This window comes from Trichosurus vulpecula, chromosome 1 (assembly GCF_011100635.1).
Source record: "Trichosurus vulpecula isolate mTriVul1 chromosome 1, mTriVul1.pri, whole genome shotgun sequence".
In the NCBI taxonomy this organism is placed as follows: Eukaryota; Metazoa; Chordata; class Mammalia; order Diprotodontia; family Phalangeridae; genus Trichosurus; species Trichosurus vulpecula.
Genome location: NC_050573.1, coordinates 517,990,251 through 518,016,781, shown reverse-complemented (window position 1 = coordinate 518,016,781; position 26,531 = coordinate 517,990,251). Strand labels below are relative to the sequence as shown.

The 26,531-nt window shown below is 37.3% G+C and overlaps 1 protein-coding gene and 1 pseudogene across 1 annotated transcript in view; both read left to right on the top strand.

Annotated features, from left to right (window-relative positions):
* Window positions 1–2,461: 2,461 nt before the first annotated feature.
* Window positions 2,462–26,531, top strand: part of TRPM6 (transient receptor potential cation channel subfamily M member 6) — a 167,083-nt gene continuing 143,013 nt past the window's right edge. Inside the window, exons 1-5 of the mRNA XM_036748486.1 lie at window positions 2,462–2,535; window positions 3,170–3,197; window positions 12,612–12,691; window positions 16,031–16,069; window positions 26,288–26,468. Of these exons, the coding sequence (XP_036604381.1) occupies window positions 2,462–2,535; window positions 3,170–3,197; window positions 12,612–12,691; window positions 16,031–16,069; window positions 26,288–26,468 (402 nt within the window). The remainder of the gene's footprint in view (window positions 2,536–3,169; window positions 3,198–12,611; window positions 12,692–16,030; window positions 16,070–26,287; window positions 26,469–26,531) is intronic.
* Window positions 14,593–15,089, top strand: LOC118849509 (annotated as a pseudogene).

The window sequence follows — 26,531 nt, the reverse complement described above, 5'->3', positions numbered from 1 at the left end:
GGGGGTTTGAAGGGGAGGAAAAGCAGCGGGAGGGACAGATTATAAGTGCATTAAAAACAAATAGATGAATTTTAGAAATGAGACATTGAAATAGGAATTGAGGAATAATAATCATAACCACCCAGAACTATTCAGCATTCAAAGAGAGCCTTCCTGACGACAATCCTGTGAGGCAGGTAGTCCAGGCATTATTATCTCAGTGTTATAAATGAGAAAGCTGAGACCCGAAGAGGAAAATTGGCTTGTAAGTCATGTGGCTAGCAAAGGCTTGTCAGTATTAGAGCCAAGATATAAACTCTATTTTTTTTTATCCAAGCCTGGCATACTGACCTTCATTCTGAAGTACTAATTATCTCCATGAGAAATCCAGGACCTGGATCTTGGGAATAAAGATGATGAGAGGCATACAGGCCTTTGTATTTACTTATTTTGTAATGTAAAACATAAAAATGTAAAAACATTTTGTGTATGCTCTTATGACATCACATTAATTTTTTTAACATATCCTTTCCACCTTCTATAATCAGTGAATCTTCTTTTGTAACAAAAAATTAAAAGAGAGAAAAAGAAAGCAATTCAGCAAAACCAGCTAAGCCATCAGTTGTGGCTGACAGTATGTGCAGTCTTCCACGCTGGTAGAACCCCACCTTGTGTAGAACTTGTCTCTCTTTCTGTCTCTCTCTGTCTCTGTCTCTGGCTGTCTGTCTGTCTCTCTCTGTCTCTCTCTGTCTCTCTCTCTGTCTCTCTCTCTGTCTCTCTCCATCCATCCATTTATTTATTGCCTTGCCCACTTTTTGATAGAGAAGAAAGGCAATGAATAGCTCAGATAGGACACTAACAACACATTTCTATTTTTTCTCTGAGGGTAGTTTGAGCTGTATGGTTCAGCAGGAAATTTTCCTTTCCTGCCTCACTGATTTTGAATTCACTTGAGGAAGAAAAGACTGAATCTAGGAACAGGTCTCTAAGACAAAGGCTAGAATGTATTTTGAATAGTCAGGCAGGCCAGGCTGATGAGTTGTGGAGTTTGCTTCTCCAGAAATCCAAAAGAACTGTCTCTAAACAGAAGGGACCTGGGAGGATGCCTTAGGTTCAGTTTTTTTTTCTTTTTTCCCACTCTGTCTAGAGTAAAAGGGTCTGCTTATGTATTTTCTCTCCCCAGTTTTATATATTTATATATATGTATATATATATATATATACACACACACATACATATATATATTTTTTTCCCCAAATCCATTAAGCAAAGAAGGCTTTTGCATGACTGATAGCAATGAAAACCACCCACCTCATGATGTGAGTGATACTGAGGTTCTGCCTACAAACATAGACTGCCACCCGCCATCCTCAAAACCCCCTCACTTTGATTCAGCCATCCTTGCTACATCTCCTGTCTTTAGTGGCTAACCTTGAGAAAGCTGTCTACAATAGCTGTCTCTACTTCCTTTCTTCTGACTTTCTTTTCAACTCTGTAGTCTGGTTTCTAACCCCCATCATTCAACTGAAACTGCTCTCTAAAGTTACTAATGATTTAATTGACAAGTTCAATGGCCTTTTCTCACTCTTCATATTGACCTTGACCTCTCTGCAGTCTTCGACACTGCCTTTGCTACTCCTTTCTTGATTCTCCTCCTAACTATCTGACCAGTGCTTTTCAGTTTCTTTTATTGGATTCTCAGGTCAGTCCCACTAACCTCAAGGCTCTTTCCTGGTCCCTTTTCTCTTCTGTCTCTACTATTTCTCTTAGTGATCTCATTGGTTCTCATGGTTTCGATTATCATTTCTACCCAGATGACTCTCAGATCTGCTTGCCCAGCCTTTAACCTCTCTTGTGAGCTGCAGTTTCACATATCCAACTGCCTGTTTAACTGTGTTGAACTGGATGTCGTATAGACATGAAGGTTCCTGTTAGGGGGTATGCTGTCGATGTCTGGAAAGTCAAGAGGCATTTGGAGGAACTTACTACTGAGAGAAGGGGACAAGCATGGTGGAGGAACAGAGTGGCTGGTTTTTTTTTGGATGTTAAATACCGAAATATTTATTTAAAATGGACAATTTTAATATTTAAAACTGCATGCTAGAACTTTTTTTAACAACTGGCATCAAGAGGTTACGTTGTGGTAGAGGCATGGGTTGGACTCTGATGGGCAACTCTACGAGGTCTGAAAAATTCGCTTTCTTCTATGAGAATCATCATTATTATTCCAAGAGCTATAGCAGAGAAGCCAAAGCAAAAACCAATTGATCGCAGCAAGAATTTTTCAGAAACATAGCCACCAGCAGCAAGTATGAAAATAATTAATCCAGTTATAACCATTATTCCTCCGATATAGAGAATGATGAGGGGTTTTTGGTATTTGGTCCAGAAAATTACATCTTGCCTTCTCCGTTGAAGACTGACTGGTGGAGCAGCACAGTTGTCCGTAGCTTCCTTTGGACTTTGTGTTCCTAAGAACCACATGAGCGTTTTGCCTGGTTTACTTTCTGGAGATGACTCCATGAGAGGAGACTCAGCTGTGAGGGAAGCTCAATGGTAAGACTGTAGCGGAGGCCTGGTGTTGATGTCTTGAAAGGTCTGAAAAGAGACAAAGATTAAGGTTTCACGTCAGGAAATGTCTGATCATTAGAACTATCAAAAAGTCAAATAGACTTGGCTCTAGAGGCAGTCTGGAGGCAGGCTTCAAGCACAGGCTAGATGACTAAACAATTCATTAGTCAATTAACAAGCATTTATTAAGGTCCTAGTATGTGCTGGATAACAGTCTCTGCCCTCCTGGAGCTTATATTCTATTGCAGAAAACGAATGTATGTATGTAAATGTGTTTGTATAATAGAAACAAAGTACATGCAGGGTGATTTCTAGGAGGAAACACTGGTGGAGAGCAGGAAAACATAGAGAAAATGTTTGTTTGAGTTGATAGGTGAAACAAACTAGGAATTCTAAGAAGTGGAGGACAACAGAGAGTAGGGGTCAGCCTGTATAAAGGAACAGAGACATAGAGGGGATGTTCTGAGTGAGCAAGAAGACCAATTTGATAAGAATGTAGAGAGCTTGTGATAAACTTAGAAAGGTAGGCTGGGGCCAGATTGTGCCAGACTTTAAATGCCACATAGAGCAGTTTGTAGTTGATTCTTTAGAATCAAATTTGATCCATATTGCCTAATAGGGAGCCACTGGAGGAGTTTATTGAGCAGGTGAGTGAAATGGTCATCCCTGTGTTTTAGGCAGGGGTGTGCTTGGTAAATGTTTAACAACCAGCTCACCAAAAAAAAAAATGAATAAATAAATAAAGGCAACGAAGTGGTCTTACCTTCAGGAAGGAAAGATAATATGCTAATAACTAAGTAACAAATGATATAGGACGGACAAATTGGATACAATCTCTGAGGGAAGACATTAGCATTTTACAGATGACTTTCAGAAAATAAGGGTAAGGCTAAACCTTGAACATAAACAGCACCCCCCCCCCCCCACCTATTTGAGTTTTGTAAAAATGGGTCTTTTTTCCACACGTGGTATTTTTATAGGACAAAGTGGACCTGTGTCCTACATCTTTTCTCTCTATAGGAAATAGAAGGCACTGTCCATCCACAACGGATTTATTTATAAAATAGGTCCACCTGGTGTTCTTAAGATCTTTGGCCTGGATCAGTTGTTAACATTTGTGACTACTGTCAACCTCTGCTGTAGCTTTATAAACAAACAACCCACAGCAGGTTTTTGTCCTCATCTTGGTTGTTACACACAGGCTGGCTTACTCTTTGACCTGATGGTAAACAAGTGAACATTGTTGGATTAAGAAAGATAAGTAGGAGAAAGCCCTAAAATTCAGATCTTGGCACTATTTGGAATTCTCAGACCAATATCTAAGGCAAATATAAACTAATTTAAGCTTTTAACTGTTAAGATGTTAAACAATCGGGAACAGAATTCATAGGTAAATACTAAGCAGTACAAGACTGGACCCTTCCGTCTGGCTAGTTTGCTGGAGAGTTCCTTAGCTTTTATAACCAGTGACTTTAAGAAAGAAAGAAAACATCTTTGTCACAGGGACTCCCTCTTTATCTTTTTCACAGTTTGACAAGTACTATTATCATTCTAGCGAATTGAATACAGTGAGTTTTATGAGAAATACTCTTGATAGAATATCAGCTCTTTGAGGGCAGGGAATTTTTCAGTTTTTTCTTTGTATCCCCAGCACCTAGAGCTGCACATGGCACATAGGTGGTGAGTAGGCTCTTAATAAATGCTTGTTGATATCTATGTCAATCTATATAAATCTCTTATCTATCAATCTATCATCTGTCTATCTAATATGTCTATGACATGGGGCATCCCATTTACCCAGTGGAAAAACTTTTCTGTAGTCTACAATTTCTTTTTATAGATAGATACGTAGAACATTTATTAAAAGTGCTTACTATGGGGGCAGCTAGGTGGCGCAGTAAGTAGAGCACCCACCCTGGAGTCAGGAGGACCTGAGTTCAAACCTGTCCTCAGACACTTGACACACTTGCTAACTGCGTGACCTTGGGCAAGTCACATAACCCCAATTGCCCTGCCTTCTCCCCTCAAAAAAAAAAGTGCTTACTATGAGCCAGAAACTGTGCCAAGAGCTAGACATACAAAGCTAGGCAAATAAGACAGTCCTTGCCTACAGGAAGATTACCCTGTTGAGGAATTAGCCCAAGTTAGATTTTTTTAACTCTCATTCAGGTTCTGAACTAAAGGATGTTGTTTTTTATTAATTTTTTTTCATATTCAAGAGTATTTTTCTTTTCAGAGCTTAATGCCCTATAAAGATTTTTTTCAGCTTGTAGTTTGTATTTCATCTTTTGAAAGCCACTTGTTTATACTCTCTGGCCAGGTGGCATAGTGGAGTGTTAGACTTGGAGTCTGGAAGACTTGAATTCAAATCCTACCTCAGACACTTACTGGTTGTGTGACACTGTCACTTAACTGCTCTCAGCCTCAGTTTCTTCATCTGTCAAATGGGAATGATAACAGCCTCTCCCTCTGAGCATTGTCATGAAGAAAATAATTTTTTTTAATGGAAGGGCAGGGCAATTGGGGTTAAGTGACTTGCCCAAGGACAAACAGCTCATAAGTGTGTCAAGTGTCTGAGGCAGGATTTGAACTCAGCTCCTCCTGACTCTAGGGCTGGTGCTCTACTCACTGCGCCACCTAGCTGCCCCAAATAATTTCTTTCTATATCTTACTTTGTAAAACTTAAAGCACTACATAAATCCTAGTTACTGTTATTATTGTTTAGAGAATGACTTAATCTGATAGATTAACATCAATTCACTATAGATTTTAGATATCTTGACTTTTATTAGAGTTGTTTAATGAGAAACTTTCCCCAATCTATATTTTTCCTTTTAATTCTAGTTACATTGATTTTATTTATGGACAACTTTTAAATTTAGATGATTGAGATAGTCTATTTTGTCTTTCTTAATCTGTGTAGTTTATCATTCTTCACCATCCATGTACATTAAAGATACAACCTTGTGTTTTTCTCTTAATTTTTAATGGTGTGTCTTTTAGATTTAGATCATTAATCAGTTTTCTGAAATTTATTTGACATAATGCACTTAACTAAATCTGTTTTCTGCCAAAATGTTTCCTAGTTTTCACAATAGTTGTCTTCTAAAGAGAGAGACCCAGTAATTTCTTGCATCATTGATCAAGGGTATTTGCTAACAGGTATTTTTAATCCAATTAATTGATTCCAGTGTCATAGTCAAAGTGGAACCTAAAAGAAAGTTGATCTTACACACATTTGATAATGCATAATAGCTTTTGTGCTTCATAACATCAGACATATATGGCACAGTTTAGTACACTAATGCAGAGTTGTCAATCATGGAGCCTTACAGGCTGCATGGTGGACTGAACCAGATTAAAATACAATTGGAAAATATTTAACAAAATAAATAAAAATACATTAAAAACAAATGTAATATTAGTATCTGATTTTTCTTTTTAAAAATTATTTTTATTTCATTAAATATTTCCCGATTATTTTATACATCTTTTAAACATTCATTTAAAAAAATTTGAGTTCCAAATTCTCTCCCTCCCTCTTACCCCTTTCTCACCCATTGAGTATGTGGTTTTCTAAATAAAAATATGTGTGTGTATTTATATATACATATATGTACATATGTGTGTGTACGTAGAAACACAAAAAGATGCCCACAGGGATCCTGAGGATGGTCTAGTTGTCCCCATTTCTATTGGAATTTGATACCACACTTTTCTAAAAGACCTGTGAACTTGTCCAAAGAGAAAGATGATGATTCATCTGTACTTGCCCATTCCATCCAACTATTGTCCATTTTTTCCAAAAATTTACCAAAGAGGGTCCCCCTAGCACCCTAGGGGCCTTCTTTTAGTTCTCTTGATGTTTCGTGGATGGCTTTCACTGTTCTCTCCCCCTCACTCTTGTTATATGATTTGCCTACATTTTCATCAGTCATACTCTGATGATATTCCTTATACTTCTGTGTCATTATCTGCTTGTAACGTGTTATCGTCTGCTTCTGCCCACCTTATAACCACTTATATGTGATGCACCATGCATTGCTCTTTGGGTGATACTCAGCTTTATTTTGTTGGAGTCTGCAGTATTTCAGATGTTGTAGTCATATGCTATCAGCAGAAGAATATCAGTGTTAAAGAGAGTGCATTTGGTTTAGAAAGAAGCGTGGACTTATTAAATGAAGTGCACAATTACCCAAAGGGGGTCCAATCTTCTCTCATCCTTTTCAACTCTGGACTCAACTAATTTTTTATTTTCAATGCCTGTCCAAAGTAATGGACCAACTGGATGCATTGTTTATCCAGTTGCAAATCATAATCTGGACCAGGGGTGGGGAATCTGCAGCTTTAAGGCCTCATGTGGCCCTCTAGTTCCTCAAGTATGGCCCTTTGGCTGAATCTACACTTCACAGAACAAATCCTGTTAATAAAAGGATTTGTTCTGTAAAACTTGGACTCAGTCAATCAAAAGGCCACACTTGAGGACCTAGAAGGGCACATGTGGCCTCCAGGCCACAGGTTCCCCACCCCTGGTCTAGACTTCAGGTGTTCTTTTTAGAAAATTAACTTTAAAAATTCTGAATTTAATGAACATGTCCAAAATTGTATGTCTTGTTTTATACTTTGAGTATATCATCCAGCAGTCAGCATACTTCGCTCTCTCTGGAATACTGGTTGGTTACTACATTGATCAGAGTTTTTAAATCCTTCAAAGTTGTTTTTCTTTATAATATTATTATCATCAGAGAAGCTGGTCTCCTGCTTCTGGACTAGGAGCTTTTTAAATCCTCTTGTTTCTCCCTTAGTAAGTGGTTGGCCCAACCTCTTTTGAATGGTTATAGATCTTATTTATGAGGCTCTGTGGCATTCTGGGTTTTCACACAATCTACATATACAAAGTCATCTATAAAACAGGAGCATCTGGAGGGCCTCACCAACTCTAAGGATTCCTTCTTCCATTTGGACTCTGCACTGGACCTTCTTCATGACAATGGTGGAAACCTTTGGCTAGTCTATTTCTTCTCTTATACCTTGACTTATATTAATATACTTAGGTCATTAACAAAATTATCTTTGTTGTTACATCTTACAAGGAATCATGTTGGATTTTGGCAAGTATGGTAGCCACTTGTTGGAGGAGAACCTTTAGGATTGTGTTTTATGCGACTGAAACAGATACTTTGTTGTAGTTAGCATAAAATAAGCATAGTGAGCCCTTTATCTCTACTGTTCTTTCAAGTGTGTAGATGTTCAGATGTGGTCTGCTGTGGAATACAGCCTCTAAACATGTGGAATCTCTCCAGACCTGAAAACAAGCAACCCATGAGATAACCCAGATCTTCCTTTCCTCCAAATATCTGTCCTAGTTCCCTCCTTCCATATTTCTCAAAGAGTTATCTCTACTCTTTCCTTTCACTCCCTATTTCTTTAAGATCACAAAGCACCTAGATAAGGCAAGATAAGGCCCTCCGAGTTTAACTGACTTGAAACTAATCCTAGACCTCCAGACTCCAACTACAATGGTCTTTTCATTGTATCATGCTGTTTTCCTTCCTTTCTTTCTACTTCCTACCTCTCCACTCCCTTCCTCTCCACCAAATTGATGTTTTAACTTCAGAGTGATTTTGGTCTAAACCAAAGCATTTGAATGAAAAGGAAAAAAATCAACAACTGAGTTGTCTTTGTAGTCTTTCCTGCATTCTGATTGTGTTTATTTACCATGGGTTGGTACCTCCTTAAAACATGTTTGATAAGTGGAGAAAAAGAGATCTCTTTACTTGAAATTCGCTATAGGACTGTTGCAATAAAGGCCTTCCTTAACTAGTTGGAGGAGCTTCTTGTAAGCTTCCTTACAAGATTCCATATATAAATGTATATGCATAGACACAAATATATGTATATATGTATGGATATACACATTTTTTTTTCATGGTACAAGATCTGGTAGGTCACTGCTTAATTAGTCCTGTTCAGTACACTTCGGGGTCTCCACGAAGACTGATACTTTTGTAATACTTAATGAAGTCCTGATTGTCTTTAAAAGAAAGAATTTCTGTTAATTAATTGATACGTTTTGGTTTGACACAGCAGACCTGCCCCCTACAAACTCACGATCACCTTTAAAGTCTAATCCCTGAGGATTATAAAGCAAAACTATTTAAAAGAGTGAATGCTATTAATAGTACATACCAGTTTTTACTTTCCTAGTTGGCTGTTACAGGAAAGGGTGTGTATTTTCATCTGAGCAATTTAATGTCAACATTATTTAATGTGTTTGACCTGATATTAGTTGCTGTTTAATGTTGTCTGCTTTTACGTAGTGGTAGTCAGTGTGTTGTCTTTTGGTTTGTTGTTTTTTTTTTGTCCATTCTGTATCACTTCATGTTAGTCATTCCATGTTCTTCAGAATTCTACACACTCATAATTCCTTAGAACACTAAGCCCATTCAATTCATATTCCTTAGTTTCCTCGGCCATGCTCCAATCATGGGATACATAGTGTGTTTTAAACTTTTTTGCCATTACAAATTGTGTTGCTATGACTTTTTGTACAGGTAAGTCTTTTCGTTCTGTCCTCAGTCAAAAACTATCAAGTGCCTATGGTGTGCCGTATACTATGATGGTCCAAAGACAGTATTAGAACATTTGATTATTCAACATCTTTGGGTTATAAATCCAGTCGTGGCATCGCTGGTTCAAAGGCTCTGAACAAATTAATAGTAAATGTCTATTTTGAGAAAGCAATATTGCCAATGATTAACATTTTCTTCTTCTTCTGGCAAGAAAATGGGCTACTGAAGTGTCATGTCACTGATACTCCCTTAAAAATGTGGAGAACTCAGCAACTATAAAAGTCTGCTTAAAAAATTCTGCATTTCATGGGTATTTTGTGTTTTCTGCAGGGAGTATTGCTAAATGTTACTTGCCATGAATGCTGTTCAGTAGCAACTTAATCAAGGGTCCCTTGAAAGTTAAAGACTTACTTTTATGAGCTTTATTTCTTAATTAATCGGTATTTAGAAATTTTTTCCTTGGGCTTGCTCTTGGGTCAAGTGGACCAGATTGGGTATTTGTAATATTTTGGAAACATTCAAGACCCCAAAAAGCCAAATCTGACATTTTCTTCTCCTAACCCAAATGTGGTTTCCCCTTTCTACGGAGTTATTTTGTCTCAAACTGAGAGAGAATTCATCTATAATTGGAGAGGCCAATCAATATGAATTTATATCCTGAGGGAAAACGAGTACCAAATGTGTGGGTTTCCATGGAAAATACAAATGTAAGATTTGGATGCCATTTTGGGATTCCAGCTAATTCCATCCTGCCTAGATGATAGTAGAGGCCTAATAAATACTTGTCAATTGATTGATTTCAATGGTAGGGCTCATCCAGATTGTGAGGTTTACTTCGGAGCAGGCCTGCTTAGTGCTGGACTGTGCTAATATAGAAAATCTTTTTTGCAAACGGGGAAGGGGCAGGCAAAATATCTATGGCACTCACATCAGGCACTTTCTGCTCTGAATTTTTCCCTGTTACCTGAACCACCTTGCCTTTTTTTTTTTTGAAACTTCCATGCCTCTTGATTGTACGGCTAGGCCTTTCCAGATTCCCTGACTGTAGAAATAGGAAATTAATCAGACATACTTGAGTCAGAACCCTCTCCTTATTCAATAAATCCCCAGAGTGCCTTATTACCAGCTGAGTTATTGACATGTTCTGAGTCAGACAGGATGAAGGATCCAGATTATCATATATATGTGTATATATATGTATATGTGTGTGTGTGCATATATATGTATATACACATGTACATACATATGTATGTATGTATACACATATATACGTACACACATATATGTATATGTATGTGTGTGTATATATATACATATATATATATTTATATTTATATTTATATTCTAGGAGGAATCACTGAAGATCAGCAGAAGGTTGTTGTGCCAAGGAAGGCAGAAAGTGCTCTCTTAAGGATGTAGAGATTTCCCCTCTCATTCTCTTCCTTCCCTCTCCCTTGCCCCCTATCCTTTTCCTTCTGCCGTGGCTCTGAAGGTCTCCCTGGTTGTGTTTCTCCCCTTCCAAATCTTAATCTGGGATGTTTTAACTTGGGACAAGGAGTTTTCTTTGTATGAACTACATGTGTACCATATTAAAGGATCTTTTTATATTACTGGCCTATTTGACTCTTGGGAAAATGAATGAATGAATGACAGAATAGCTATTTAAGTGCTTTCCTCCAAATGCTGGGATAGATTGAGATGGGGACTCTCTCTTTCTCTGTGTTTACATATGTATGCATGTATATATGTATATACATATAGTTATATATGTGTACATGTATGTGTATATGTATATATGTATTACACACACATACTTTTACACATATCTTTTATTTAGGCATTATTGAGTTTTACCAACTTTTGTTGCCTCTTCCCACACTCTGTACTTTTCTAAGCTTTCTAGAAAATTCCTTGTCAATATATAATTTTATGACTTGGAAACTTTTCAGTTTAATAAAACTCCACATCCAAATAAGCTCCATAAGAGTGTATTTCAAGGTATAGAACTGATCTTTTGGTATCCTTAAGACACTCACTTATTTCTTTATATACCTTGTGTAGCTTGTGCCAAAGTATTCTCATCACTTAAGGTGAGATCATTGTTCAATTAACTTTATTTACAATTTAAAAAAAAAAGTATTTTCTTTCCCACAATTACTTGTAAAAAAGTTTTTTTTTAAATTCTTTTAAAAAATTTAGAGTTCCAAATTCTATCCGTTTGTCCCTCTTCTCCCCCTCCCTGAGATGATAAACAATCTAATATAGGTTGTACCTGTATAATTGTGTAAACACATGTTCAATTAACTTTAAAAAATTCTAATTTATTAATTCTTGGAATATGTTTTGTTTTGATACGAGACACTTCTCGTTCAACACTCAGACAAACCTTCCCACAAAATTCATTTCTTGAACACATTTATGGAGAACCCCTAATGGAATGAGTGTGACTATATACCATGGTAGTAGTTTAATCACTATTGATGGAGCAGAATGTGTTTTGATTTTGATAGTCTGCCACCAACATTGTCCATTGTATTTGAGTAGGGTTGTAGCTGCTCTGCATTGTGTTTATTTACATTGAATTTGTTATTCTTTCGGCTCTGATGTCTTCACTCTGTATCACTTCCTACACATCTTCTGATGTTTTTTTGATATTCATAGTACTGTTTCCAGCATTTTGTTGTCACAGATAGTGTTGCTGTAGATGTTTCTACGTGTGTAGGGCTTTCCTTGTTGTCATTACCACCTCTTTTGGGCCATGCCAGGACCTAGATGAGCTATTACCGCTATTTAAAAAAATCTACTCCCGTGTCTGTCTGGCCCCCTCAGAACTTCTTTGCTTGGTCTGGAGTTTGCTTATTTGTGTTTTTATTTTGTTTTATTATTCGTGCTTTGTTCTAAAGCTTGAAAATGAAAGTCTACAGGGTTTGCAGACTATGTTAACTGCTCCTGTGGCTATTGGTGGGTCAGTGTTTGGTGCAAATCTGGACAGGGAGGAGCTCTCCCCACATCTAGATAGTTGGCCTATTGATGATCCAGGTCACATGATCTCTTTCAGCAACCCATTCATTAGTGGAATCTCTAGGTGAAAAGACGTGAACTGTTTTATACCTTTTCTTTCACAATTCGAAATGTTTATCAGACTGGTTATATTACGTCATATATACTGGTTACTCATATGAACTACCAGCACTGAATTAACATGCTTGTCTTTCTACAGGTAACTTTGCATAATGAATTAGTTGAATACTGTTAGTTTTTCATCTGGTTATACAACCACTTCCCTATTAATAGCAGTCAGTTAGAGCTGCTTACTTTAAATGTTGTAGAAACCTGTAAACGCTCAGCTTTCAGTTGTTTGGCTTTAGTATTTTAATTGGTGTTGATGTGGTTCAATGTATTTCAGGATTTTTTACCTTTCTGATCCATTGATACCATGCTACATTTTCACTCCCACAGAATGAGACTAATAGTTATTTTTCTCTTTAGTCTCAGAAATCCTGGATTGAAGGAGTCTTCGAAAAACGGGAATGTACCCGAATTATACCCAGCTCAAAAGATCCTCACAGGTATGATGTTTAATTATAATTTTTATATGTGAATAACCCAAACATACTATTTAGGACATTAAACAGCAAAGATGGAGACTCATTTGAGAACTTAGCTGTGTTTGTCTTGAATATTCAGAAATATTTCTGGAGAATTTAGCCAGGGGGGAACATATTTGAAATTTTGTGTAAAGTCATCCTCTAAAGAAGGTGTACTTTATCTTACCTTAAGCACTGACCCAAAGAAAATAGATTGAATCTTCTCTGTATATTTTTCCTCTGGCTACTAGAATCTTTGTTTCTATTTCAATTCTATTTTTCTCCCTTAATAATAAGAAATTATCCCAATTATTGGGGCAGGCAGGTGGCACAGTAGATAGAGCACCAGGCCTGGAGTCAGGATAACTGAATTCAAATGTGGCCTTAGATACTTACTAGCTGTGTGACCTTGGGCAAGTCGCTTAACCTTGTTTGCCTTGGTTTCCAGGTCTGTAAATAAGCTGAAGGAGGAAATGTCAAACCACTCTAGTATCTTTGCTAAGAAAACCCCAAATGGGGTCACAGTGAAAATGACTAAACAGCAACAGTGTCATGCTCAAACAGACAGTCACTGTAAAAGCATGGTGTTGGGGGACGGAATGTCAGCCTCTGGGACGCTACAGAGTTTGGGTAGTCTACCAGGAATGTTGTTTCTTGAAAAATTGAGAAGAAACTTTATTTTTCTTAAAACAACAACAACAATGCAACAGTAGATAGAGAGTGTAGTCCAGTGTTTTGCCTATGACTACCACTATATTTTTAGATTCATTCGGCTTTTTGGGCAGATATTCCATTGTATTCTCTTTGAGTATTATGTTACTATGGCTCAGTGCAAATAGAACTTTTTCTTATCTTCTTGAGTAGATAGTTGAGGGTGTCTTCTTAGTTACATATTTACTGGTCACACCCAGTGACAGCAAGTTCATTTTACTTAGCCTCCAAAAAAGTTTCCAAAGTAACTCCTTTCATCTCCCAGTAGTTTATGGGATGCTTACAACTCTGAAAAGAAGACTGGAGTCTTGTGACTCCTTCTCTTCCTATAAAATGTGAGATTGCTGTCGTAGAACCTTGACCATTGACAAGAAGGTTTAAAATGATGTAAATTACACATCTTCAGCCCTAACAGGTCAGAAAGTATTATGTTGCATGCATGGTTCAGTATAGGCGACAGTTTTTATGAAAAGGCGATTATTAACTTCTTAGGATCCCACAAGCACACATACACAGACACGGAAACAAACAGATTAACAAGAGTTGGAGCTTAATATGATTTACTGTCCTGGAGTTAGGAAGATCTGATTTCAAATCTGGCCTCAGATACTTACTAGCTGTGGGACCCTGAGCAAGTTACTTAACCCTGTTTGCCTCAGTTTCCTCATCTGTAAAATGAGCTGGAGAAGGAAATGGCAAACTACTCCAGTATCTCTGCCAAGAGATCCCCCAAAGGAGTTCACAAAGTCTGATGTGCCTGAAACGACTGAATAACAAAAACAATCTCACAAAACACGAGTCAATTAATATAAACACTTCTCCCACCTCAACTCTTTACCTGGTAAGCATTAGTCAGCTTAATGATGAGACATGATAAATGAAATCTAAAGATAGTCCCAAGTTCTGCTTTTTGGGGCATCCAGGTGCTGCAATGAGCACTGGGCCTGGAGTCAGGAAGATCTGAGTTCAAAGTGACCTCAGGTACTTGCTAGTGGTATTACCCTAGGCAAATCACTTAACCCTTGTTTGCCTCAGTTTCTTCATTTGTAATATTATGCTACTACTACTAATGATGATGGTAATTACATAATAGTATACACTATTAATAATAATAATAGTAGCACTTTCTAGCCCGGGCTCTGTCTAGAGCAGCACCCGCCACCGCAGCTGAGATGTTGATGCCCAAGAAGAACCGAATTGCCATCTATGAATTCCTTTTTAGGGAGGGAGTAATGGTAGCCAAGAAGGATGTCCACATGCCAAAGCCCCCCGAGCTGGCAGACAAGAATGTGCCCAATCTTCATGTCATGAAACCATGCAGTCTCTAAAGTCTCGTGGCTATGTTAAGGAGCAGTTTGCATGGAGGCATTTCTACTGGTACCTCACCGATGAGGGCATTCAGTACCTCCGGGATTACCTTCACCTGCCCCTTGAGATTGTGCCTGCCACACTCTGAAGAAGTCGTCCTGAGACAGGAAGGCCAAGGCCCAAAGGTCTGGAGGGCCAGCGACCTGCCCGGCTCACTCGGGGTGAAGCTGACAGAGACACATACAGACAAAGTGCTGCTCCCCCTGGTGCTGACAAGAAGGCTGAGGCTGGAGCTGGGTCAGCAACAGAATTCCACTTTAGAGGTGGATTTGGTCGTGGACATGGTCAACCCCCTCAATAGAGACTGTAGAGATATGTTTCATATTGAACAAAATATGGGAAAAAACAAAAAAAAAACAAACCAAAAAAAAAAATAATAGTACCTACCTTCCAGGGTTGTTGTCAGAATCAAATAAAATAAAGATTGTAAAGCATTTAGCACAGCACCTGACACATAGTAAACACTATATAAATGTTATCTACTATTGTTGATGTTAACTTTGACCTCCTTCTTCAGCAAACCTATTCATACATGATAATGAGAAAATCTAAGTGATTTCATTTTCATAAGATTGTGTGATTGACCTTTGTAGTCACTTGGTCAAACCTTTTCATTTTGCAGATGAAGAAACAGACCCAGGGAGAGGAAGTGACTTAGCAAGGTAGTGGAGGAAATGTAGGAGAATGGGGGGATTTGAAACCAGATCCCATATATTTTTACTGAAACAACCTGCCTCTCCTCTTTATCCTTTCTTTTCTTTTTTTTCACCTTTTGGTTGAGATTGAATGGAGAAACATCTAAAAAGTCAGGCAGTTATCCATGTACAGCCTGGACAAAGGTTTCCGAATAAACTGTAATCCCTTGTATCAGATCTCTGGTGTCTGGCATTTTTTTTTTTTTTTTTGGCCACTGTTCTTTGTTAGTTGAGATTTCTTTCTTTAGAATTCTATTTGCAAGCTAGTTAGAGTAAGCTTCAGGAAGGAACATGTGATTTTCAATTGAGTTGTGGTATGATGTTTTCCTGTATTCTTATCCTCTGAAGATAGGTAAATCAGTCTTTGATGGGTATATTGATACTATTAACTAGAATATGAGATAAATTCTTTACACACCACACAACAGAGAGTTTACTGTGTATGTGTTCCTAAGGAAAAAACATTTGTACCTATCTGAAAGCTTCATTGGTCTTAAAATTTATGGATAATTAATTAACGCTGTTTTCATCTGTTTTTTTTTTTTAGATGCACTACAGAATGTCAAGTGTGCCAGAATTTAATAAGGTAAGATTAAAATAAGGAATAAGGAATCACCATGTGACTTGGGATAAGTCATTTTAACTTGTTCCTCTGGTAGTGAGTGTTTGGTAGGTGCTAGGTGATGCCATAGTGCACAGAGCACCAGGCCTGGAGTCAGGAAGACTCATCATCCTGAGTTCAAACCCATCCTCAACACTCACTAGCTGTGTGACCCCAGGCAAGTCACTTAACCCTGTTTACCTCAGTTTCCTCATCTGTAAAAATGAGTTGGAGAAGGAAATGGCAAACCACTCCAGCCTCTTTGCCAAGAAAACCCCAAATGGGGTCATGAAGAGTTGAAAATGACTGAAAAACAACTAAACAACAACAAATGTGTTTAACAAATTGTCACAGGGTAAGTGTAAAGTGGGTTTGCCTTGTGCATGTTATCCTTCTTCCCCTACTGATGGAGCACATAGCTTTTTTAAAGAAAGAGAAGCTTTGGGGGAAGGAAGCATTGTTCAGATGAAGAATTAGTTAAGAATGGCCAACAACAATCTTCCTCAAGAGACCTCTACTTATAGATTTCCTTTTAAAAGATCAGATTTGCAAAGTATCTGTTTGAACCATGAGGAATTTTTTTAGGCATAAAACTATATTAGCTTCTAGCTGAAGAGAATGACAAATTACACAAGGAAAGAATGCTTATGAAGATTTCTGATGTTATTGGTAGTATTCTTTTTAAATTAAACATTTTTTAATTAAAAATTTTTTTCAATTGGCAAAAATCTGCCTTCTCTCCTCCCTTCACAATGGAAAAGGAAGAAAAACACTCCCCTTGTTACAAACCTACATATTTATTTAATTTTTTTTTTGAGTTTTAAGTTCTCCTACACTTACCATCCTCTTCCCCATCCATCAAGAAGGCAAGGAACATGATACCCATTATATACGTGAAGTCATGCAAAACATATTTCCATGTTAGCTGAAAAATAAATTTCTACATTGGCCATTGTCAATAAGAAGAGACTCATTCTGTACTTTGAGTTGTTCATCTCTGTGTAATGAGGAGGGTGTTTTTTGTTTGTTGTATTTTTTGTTCAGTTGTGCCTGATCTCCGTGACCCAATTTTGGAGGGTTTTTTTGGCAAAGATATTGGAGTGGTTTGTCATTTCCTTCTCTAGCTCATTTTAGAGATGAAGAACTGAGGCAAACAGGGTTGTGATTTGCCCAAGGCCACATAGTTAGTAAGTACCTGAGGCCTGATTTGAACTTATGAACATGGGTCTTTCTGATTCCAAGCCCAGTGTTCTATCCATTGGGTCACCTAGCTGCCCAATGAGAAGGGTAGTTAGTCCTCTGGTATCCTGGTTGGTCATTATGCTGATCGGTGTTTTTAAGTCTTTCAAAAGTCATCCACTGTGATTTTTTTCCCCTGGATTTCCTGACCAGGACTTGGTTTGATTCTAACATTCTGTCTGGTGCATTTTCTAAATCTGCTTGGAGGTGTGTAGTTTTTTTTTGGGGGGGGGTGGGGAGCAGGAGGGAAACTCTCTATACTTATTCTTGCTCTAGAATGGGAAAACGACACTTCTCAAGTTCTGGGCATTATTTAAAATTAATACTATGTATTGCACCAGTGTTAGTTTTTTTATGTTAACGTTTTTGTGGATAAAATATCCAGAATTCACAGGCTAGAACTAACAAGAATAATTTGCAAAAGGGAACGTACCACCTAGAGTTATAGAAGGGAGTAAAATGTAGGTTAAAAAAGGATGTCATTGTTTGTCCTTTCTCTAACCTACTTTGCAGTGTCCCTTACTCCATGAGAAGCCCTTTAAAACAAAGTAAAACAAATTAAACAAAACCAACAAGATAGCCTCATCTGAAAGTGCATGCAACATTCCACATATGTAGCACCCTCTCCCAAATCTTTCTTAAAAAATATTAATGAACAGTAATCTATTTTCTCACCCTTCCAACCTCCTTACAATATTTAAAAAAGGTGAAAAGAAAAATAAATTTCTTATAACAAATGTGAATAATCAAAACAACTTTTCTAATTGGATGTACACGAACTTCTAGGTCTATTGATATAGATATGTGTGTGTATAATTTTGTATGCCAAACCTATCACCTTTTCTATTCAGGAAGGAGATAGTATGTCTCATTATCAGTCCTTTATAGAATCATGGATGGCCACTGTATTGATCATAGTTTTTACTTCTTTCAAAATTGTTTTTATGGTGCTGTTACTATATGAAATGCATATGACTATATTCATCGCTAATAAATTTAATCTCATTAGACTCAGCTCCATGAAGCCTTTTTGAATTCCAATTCTGTCATCTGACTTTTTAACTATCACTTCTAGATCTGTGGGTTTAGCAAATCTGATAAGTAGGCTATCTGTGCCACATTGATAAAATGAGAAACAAAATAAGAACAAAGACAGACCATTGTAGCACTCGAAAGAAGACAGTCCTCATCATCAATCCATTAATTGCCAGTCTTTAGGCCTGATCATTCAACTACTTCTAAATCTGACTAACTGTATTAATATTCAGTTCACATCTTTCTGTCTTGTCCACAAAGATTTCAAAGGAGACTGTCAATTGCTTTGCTAAAATCCACATATACTGTACTAAGATAAAAGAATCTCAGTGCCAAAAAGAATATCAGAGACTATCTAGTCTTTTCCCTTAAAAAGTATCTTCTCTACAAAATACCCAATAAGTGGTCACCTAGGTGTTGTTTGAAGTGAGGGGCAATCCACTACCTCTGACTAGTTAAGATGTTTTTCTTTTGTCAAGCTTAAATCTGATTTATTCTTTCTTTGCAGCTTTCACACTTGGCATGTTTCTACCTTCTAAGCCCAAGTAGAACAAGGGAAATCTCTTTTCCAAATGACAGGCCTTCAAATACTTGAAGAAAGTTCTCTCATGTCTCCTCTGTCTTCTTTTCTTTAGATCAAACATTTACAGGTTCCATGACATGATCACAAGTCTTTTTACATTCTTTTTTTTTTTTTTTTGAAGGGGGAAGGCAGGGCAATTGGGGTTAAGTGACTTGCCCAAGGTCACACAGCTAGTAAGTGTGTCAAGTGTCTGAGGCCGGATTTGAACTCAGGTCCTCCTGACTCCAGGGCTGGTGCTCTACTTACTGCGCCACCTAGCTGCCCCACTCACAAGTCTTTGTAGTATCCTCTGGGTGCTCTCCCTACTGTCAAGGTCCTTCCCAAAATGGGGTACCAGAGAATTGAACACAGTACTCTAGATGAGGTCTGATAGAAGAACATGGTAGAACAATCCTTTAATTTTGCGCATCATGCTTCCCTTAATATAATCTAACATCGCTTTAGTTGTGTTTTTTTTGGGGGAGGGATAAGGACTCCTTTATCGTAGCTGACTCATAAGAATTTGTAATCCACTAAATTCCCTCTAGATCTTTCCCAGAAATCAGTGGATAGAGTACTAGATTTATTAGAGTCAGGAAGACTGGATTCTTTCAAATCTCAGGTATTTACTAGCTCAGGGCAGTTTATTTTAACTCAGGGCAATTCACTCAAATCTCTCTTAGCCTCATTGACCTCAGCTGTAAAATTGGTATAATAATAGCACTTACCTCATGGAGTTTTCATAAGGATCAAATGAGGTAACATATAGACAGTACTTTAAAAACCTTCATGTGCTACATAAATGTGATGATGATAATTTACTGCTGTGTAGCTGAATTTCTCTAATTTCATTCTACTGAAGTTATTTTTTTTAATCCAAGTGAAAACTTTACATTTAATCTCATTAAATTTTATCTTTTTAGGTTTAGCCTAATGAAAATTTTTTTGGATGAAAAATAATTTCTTAAGCACTTTGTTTATGGGAAGCACTGAACCAAACACCAGAGTTATAAATAGAAAAAAAAGGGAGTTCCTGCCATCTTGAAGGTTACCTCCTTTTTAACATTCTTTAAAAATATTTTTATTGATGTCTTTTGTTTTTAGTTTGCCTATGCTTCCCCTTTTAGCCTTTCAGAGATCCATCCCTTATGACAAAGAATTTAAAACAAAAGAGGAAGAAAAGAATTTAACAAAGCCAATCTGTCTGTCTATCTATCTGTCTATCTATCTATCTATCTATCTATCTATCTATCTATCTATCTATCTATCTGTCTATCTTTCTTTCTATGTATCTATCTGTCTGTCTTTCTATCTATCCATCTATCTAATCAATTTTTCTGTCTATCTTTCTGACTCTATCTTTCTATCTCTGTCTGTCTGTCTTTCTGTCTGTCTATCTATCTATCTATCAGTGTTTCTACTGATGTTTCACACCCATGAATTCACGCCTCTGAAAGAAAAGTCTCCTATCTCTTCTTTGGGACCCAATTTATTCTTCACAATTTCATAACATCGACTTTTGAATGTTTTGTGTTTCTTCTTTCCATTTATCCGTAGTCATTCTGTATATTGTTTCCCTGGTTCTGTATACTTCACTTTGTATTGATTCATGTAGATCTTTCCATGCTTCTCTGTACTAATTATGTTCAACATTTTATATCACAGTAGTAGTCTGTTATATTTATGTACCATGTTTTGTGTAGCCATTCTCCAATCAATGAACATCTACATTGTTTGCAGTTCTTGGCTATTACAAAAAGTATTGCTGTTAACATTTTGGTGTATATGGAGTCTTTCTTTTCTTCAGCAACCTTCTTGGGAACATACACCTTGCAATGGGATTGCGTCAAAGAGTATGGACGTTTTAGTCATTTTAATTCAGTAATTTCAAATTGCTTTCCAGAAAGGAGAGCATGTATCAGTTCACCAGCTAATTCACCAGTTCCACCAACAGTGCATTAATTTGCCTGCTATTCTATAACCTTTCCAACAGAGAAGACTATTCCCTTTTGTCATCTTTGCCACTTAGCTGGGTGGGAGGTGAAACCTCAGATTTATTTTGGGTTATATTTTTATCGCTAATGATTTGAAGCATTCTTTCGTATGATTGTTAATAGTTTGGAATTCTTATTTTGAGAACTCTTTGTTCATATCTTTTGACCACTCTTTTTTGGGAATGGCCTTTGGTCATATGTGTTTCTGCTAAGGGGATATTTTTGAATCCTGTTTCTGTCATCTGCAAATTTGATAAGCATGTCACATACATCTTTATCTGAATCACTGATAAAAATGTTTATTTTTAACATTCTTTTTTTACATTTTGTGTTTCCAAATTTTTTCCTTCCCTTTAGCTCTTTTCCCGCCCACCAAGAAGGCAAACAATATGATATCAATTATTCATGTGAAGTTATGCAAAACATTTCCATATTAGCCATGTTGCAAAAAAAAACAAAAAACAAAAAAAAAAAAAAACAAGAGGCAGCTAGGTGGCATAGTGTATAGAGCACAGGCCCTGGAGTCAGGAGGACCTAAGTTCAAATCTTACTAGCTATGTGATCCTGGGCAACTCACTTAACCCTGATTGCCTTGCCAAAAGAAAAAAAGAAAAATAAAGTGAAAAAAGTATGCTTAAGTCTGCACTTAGAATTCATTAGTTCTCTGGTGGTAGGCAGAACTCATTTTGATGAAAAATGTTTAGAAAAAAAATTTTCAACCATCAAGGGCTACTTTCTGTGTTTTGTCATTCAATTAGTTCTAAATCTACCAATCATATTTTGCCATCTCGCCCATAGGAATGGTATGAAAGATCCTGACAAAATTTTTGCCAAAGACCAGGACAGTTATATCTGCAGCATTTTCTGACAATCTAGTAACCTTATCAGAAAAGAAAATCAACTTAGTTTGGCACTGGCTGTTCTTTGATCTTTATCTTAAAATATATATTTTATTGATACCCTTTGTCTTCATGTCACAGTCATTTTCCTCCCTCCACCATGTTGAACCCTCCCATGAGAGAAAGAAAAATAATTAAGTTTAAACATTTGATCGTGTCTAATAATTATTACCTATTACGGATCAAACCATGCTGCCTCTTGGGTATCGCCATTTTCATTTCTACAGGAATACTAGCCATATTTATAGTAATTTGTCCTAGAACCTTATAAGATATTAAATTCAAGTTCACTGGCCTGTGGTTTGAAGATGCCACTCTTATGTCCGTTTTTTTCCAGTTTTTGTCAAGTGTGTCATCTCTCCCTTTCTCCGTTATCTTTCAAAGATCGATATCTACCAATTCTTTCAAGATGCTGGGGCCTAGTGACTTGAACTTAGCAGAAAAGTTAGGTGAAATAAGTAGAATGCACATGGCATTCTTCTAATCCAACAGTCTTGAGAGTGGCATAAAAGGAAATGAAGTTAGCCAAACTGTACTTGTCCCTGTTGAACCTACACTGGCTCGTGGTAATCACCACTTCCCTTTCTGTCAACTCAGACCCACCCAAGAAGATATAAATCAGAGCAGGCAATTACTTTTAAGGGTAAATACGAGAAGACTAGTCAGGCACAGTCAAGCTTAGCATGACTTGAGGTTTAGGATAAAGATTACAGACAGCTTTGTTAGCTGTGTTGAGGTAAAGAGGAAGATTAAAAAAAAATCCCTTTGTTGACATTTTCGACAGTAAAATTTTGCCAGATATTAAAGTTAAGCTCAATGACTATAATAGTTTAAACCCCCCCCTTTTTTTTTTTTTTGAAAATCATGAGACCATTTGCTTGCCTCTGGCCCAGACATTCTGACATTTTCCACATTTCTCAGACATAACCAATTAGAAATCACAATTGCAAAGTATTTATAGTACCCCAAGAGAGATTTCCTTCAGTGTTTTTTTTTAAACTTCTTCAGGAGAGTTAAGTGCTTTCCTCCTCTTTATATTATATCCCTTTTAGTTTTCTTATTTAGTATTTCCCAATCTGAAGACCATTCTCCTTGATAGAGGAGTGCCCTGGTGGCATGATGGATAGAGCACTGACTGGGCCTGGAATCAAGAAGATCTGAGTTCAAATTTGACTTCAGACACTCATTGGCCATGTGACTCTGGGCGGGTCACTTAACTGCTACCTGCCTCAGTGTCCCCATTTGTAAGATGGAGCTGATAGTAGCATCTATCCCTCAGGGTTGTTGTGAGACCCAAATGAGACAACATGTGAGAAGTGTTTAGCGTTGCCTGACACATAGTGGGTACTTATTGAATGCTTATTTCCTCCCTAGAAAAACAAAACAAAACAAACCAGAAACAAAATAGGAGGTGTCCATTGTAGAGAAGCTGGCTGCCAAAGGAGAAATGACATAATTTGTCATCATTGTGTCAGCAGTCCTCAGGAAGCAATCCTTAGCTAAGTGCCTGGCATATAGTATATGGCACTATATAAGGGCTTATTCTCTTCACTTCATCCAGCCTCTATTAAATAAACACTTTCTCCTTGACCTCAACCTGGCTAACTAAACTTTTTGTAATATTCCTTCCCAACCTCATGTCATTGTAAACTTTGTTGTTCTGGGCTAGTCTTTTAAAATTTCACCCCTACTGAGATTCATCCTTAGCAGCATTTAACTGCCCTTGTTTTAACTTTATTTTTTAATTTTATATATATTTTATTTATTTTAAATATACTTTATGCAAACTCCTCTGTCATTCATAGCCTTTTACAACTGGCTGTAGCTGATCAAAGTGGCTGTTTCTTTTCTTTTCTTTTCTTTCTTCCTTCCTTCCTTCCTTCTTTTCTTTCTTTCTTCCTTCCTTCCTTCCTTCCTTCCTTCCTTCCTTTCTTTCTTTCTTTCTCTTTCCCTTCCTTCCTTCTTTTCTTTCTGTTCCTTCTTTCCTTTTCCTTCCTTTCTTTCTTTTCCTTCCCTCCCTCTGTTCCTCCCTTCCTCCCTCCCTTTCTCTTTCTTTCTTTCTTTTCCTTCCTTCCTTCTTTCCTTTCTGTTCCTTCCTTCCTTCTTTCCATTTCTTCCTTCCTTTTCCTTCCTTTCTGTTCCTTTCTTCCTTCTTTCCTTTCTATTCCTTCCTTTTCCTTTCTTTCTGTTCCTTCCTTTCTTTCTTTTCCTTCCTTTCCTTCCTTCCTCCCTCCCACCCTCCCTTCCTTCCCCCCTTCTTTCCTCCCCCTCTCCCTCCCTCCCTCCCTTCCCTCCCCTTTTCTGCTGTATATGACAGATTACATTGCATCCTCCATCTCTGTGTCTTTGTACAAGCTGTTCCCCATGCCTGGAATGCTCCCTCTCCTTACCTGTCTCTTGGAATCCCTTTGTTGTTGTTGTTCAGTTGTTTGAGTTCTATCCAGCTCTTGGTGACCCCATTTGTGCTTTTCTTGGCAAAGATACTAGAGTGGTTTGCCATTTCCTCCTCCAGCTCATTTTCCAGATGAATAAACTAAGGCAAACAGGGTTGAGCGACTTGCCCAAGATCACACAGCTAGTAGGTGTCTGGAGCCAGATTTGAACTCAGGAAGATGAGTCTTCCTGATTCCAGGCCTGGTGCTCATAGCTTGCCTCAGGTGCCCTTTTCTACATGAAGGCTCTCCTGATCCACCTACCTGTTAGGGCTGCCTTTCACAAAATAACCTTGTACTTTTTTGCATATATTTTGCACCTACTTATTTTATATCCACTTATATATGGATACAAGATACGTACATGAGGTCTCTCCTGGTAGACTAGAAGCTTCTTGAGGGCAAGGACTGTTTCATTTGTCTTTGTATTGCAAGTGCCTAACACAATAGCTGGAACATAATAAGTGTTTAATAAATGCTTGCCTTGAGTCTTACAAAGCTCTTTCCTCATGAATTAAGTCCTGTGAGGAAAGTATTTCCAGAATTATTTCTCTCTTTTTAATAGTGACGAAACTGAAGCTCAGAGAGATGAAAAGTTAGCCCAAGGCCACCTAACTAGTCAGTCCCAGAGGTCAAATTGAGCCCTTCTCATTCAGAATCCAGTGCTCTCTCCACTACACTATGTTGCCTGGACCTCACCATCTTTATCTCAACAGCCAATGTTGCTGTTCCATGGTAACGGAAGAGGTTAAAGGAAAACATATGACCGAATCAATGTGAGAGGTGCTTTATATAGTCTGATAACTAGAATAATAGAACTCTGTAGAATTTTAAACAGTATTTACCTTCAGGTAATCACAGTTGGCTTTTATGTCCTGAAATATCAGGCCTCTAAGATAACAAGATTTTGAATCATAAAATTCCCTTAGTTTTTATCTATTGATTTTAGTTTGCGCTTTAATTTTGAATCAACATTCAAAGTTCAAAGTTGCCATGACTTATTTGCCCTTTCCTTTGGCTTATTTAATATAAATTCTCTCATGTTATTCTCATGCACATCCACAGTCTATGGCTTTCCATTTTCTGATAATGTAATTTAATTTTCCATAATTTCTTTCTGGGCAGCTAAGTGGTGCAGTGAATAAGAGCACTGCACCTGGAGTGAGAAAGACCAGGATTCAAATCTGACCTCAGGTGCTTACTAGCTGTGTGACCTTGGGCAAGTCATTTAACCTCTGCCCTCATAAAATTGGGGTAAAAAACACAACAGAACTCCAGTATCTTTGCCAAGAAAACCCTGTGGACAGTTGGTCCACAGGGTCATGAAGAGTCAGACATGACTAAGCACCACCAACAAACTTCTTCCTGGTTGTGTATATGTGTGTGTGTATGTATATACATATATATATGTAGATATTTATCATGTAAAAATGAGACATCCACTCTTCTGGTATACATTTTTATTCTATTTATGGATTATTTATTATCCTCCCCGACTTTAGTTCTACAGATGACTAGAACTATCTAGATCTAGATCTGTGTCCTTAATTCCTTCATTAAGGACTCTGATTTATTTAGCCAGTCCCCTTATTTATTTAGTCATCAGGGTTGTTTTTCTCTTAGTACCTTATCTTCTAGTATTACTCATTAATAGATAAAGAAATGTCCTCCTATTTTTATTTAATCAAGATTTAATACTTATAAAACAGTGAAGGTGGAAGGAATAGATCTGGAGTATCAATTTAAATCTTAAAAATAAAAAAAAATAAAAAAATAAAAAAACAAAACAAAAAAAATCTTAAGAATCATTGAGTTTTAGAGTACTGTGGGACCTTGTAGGTATTCTAGTAGAGCACCTTCATTTTACAGTTGAGGGTACAGGCCTCGAGCTTAAATGGTTTATCTAGTTAGTCGTAAAACTCTAGGTAGTTGATTTTATCAATATTCACTGTGCATCATCCATAAAATATAAGTAAAATTTGGAAAAAATTGCATAATGTGTTATCACTGATTCTATATAATACAATTTGCTTTAATTTTAGGTGCTATTGTGGACGATTGATTGGAGACCACCATGGGATGGCGTATCACGGGGCTGCCTCTTCAACTACGGAGGGCCATGAAGAGGAAGAATGGTCTGTGGAAAAACACACAAAGAAAAGTCCTACAGATACCTTTGGCACTATTAACTTCCAAGATGGAGAACATAGCTACCATGCCAAGGTTTGTTAATAATACTAAGATTTTAGTCAGCTTGAATCAAGAGTAACCTTATTTATTTATTTA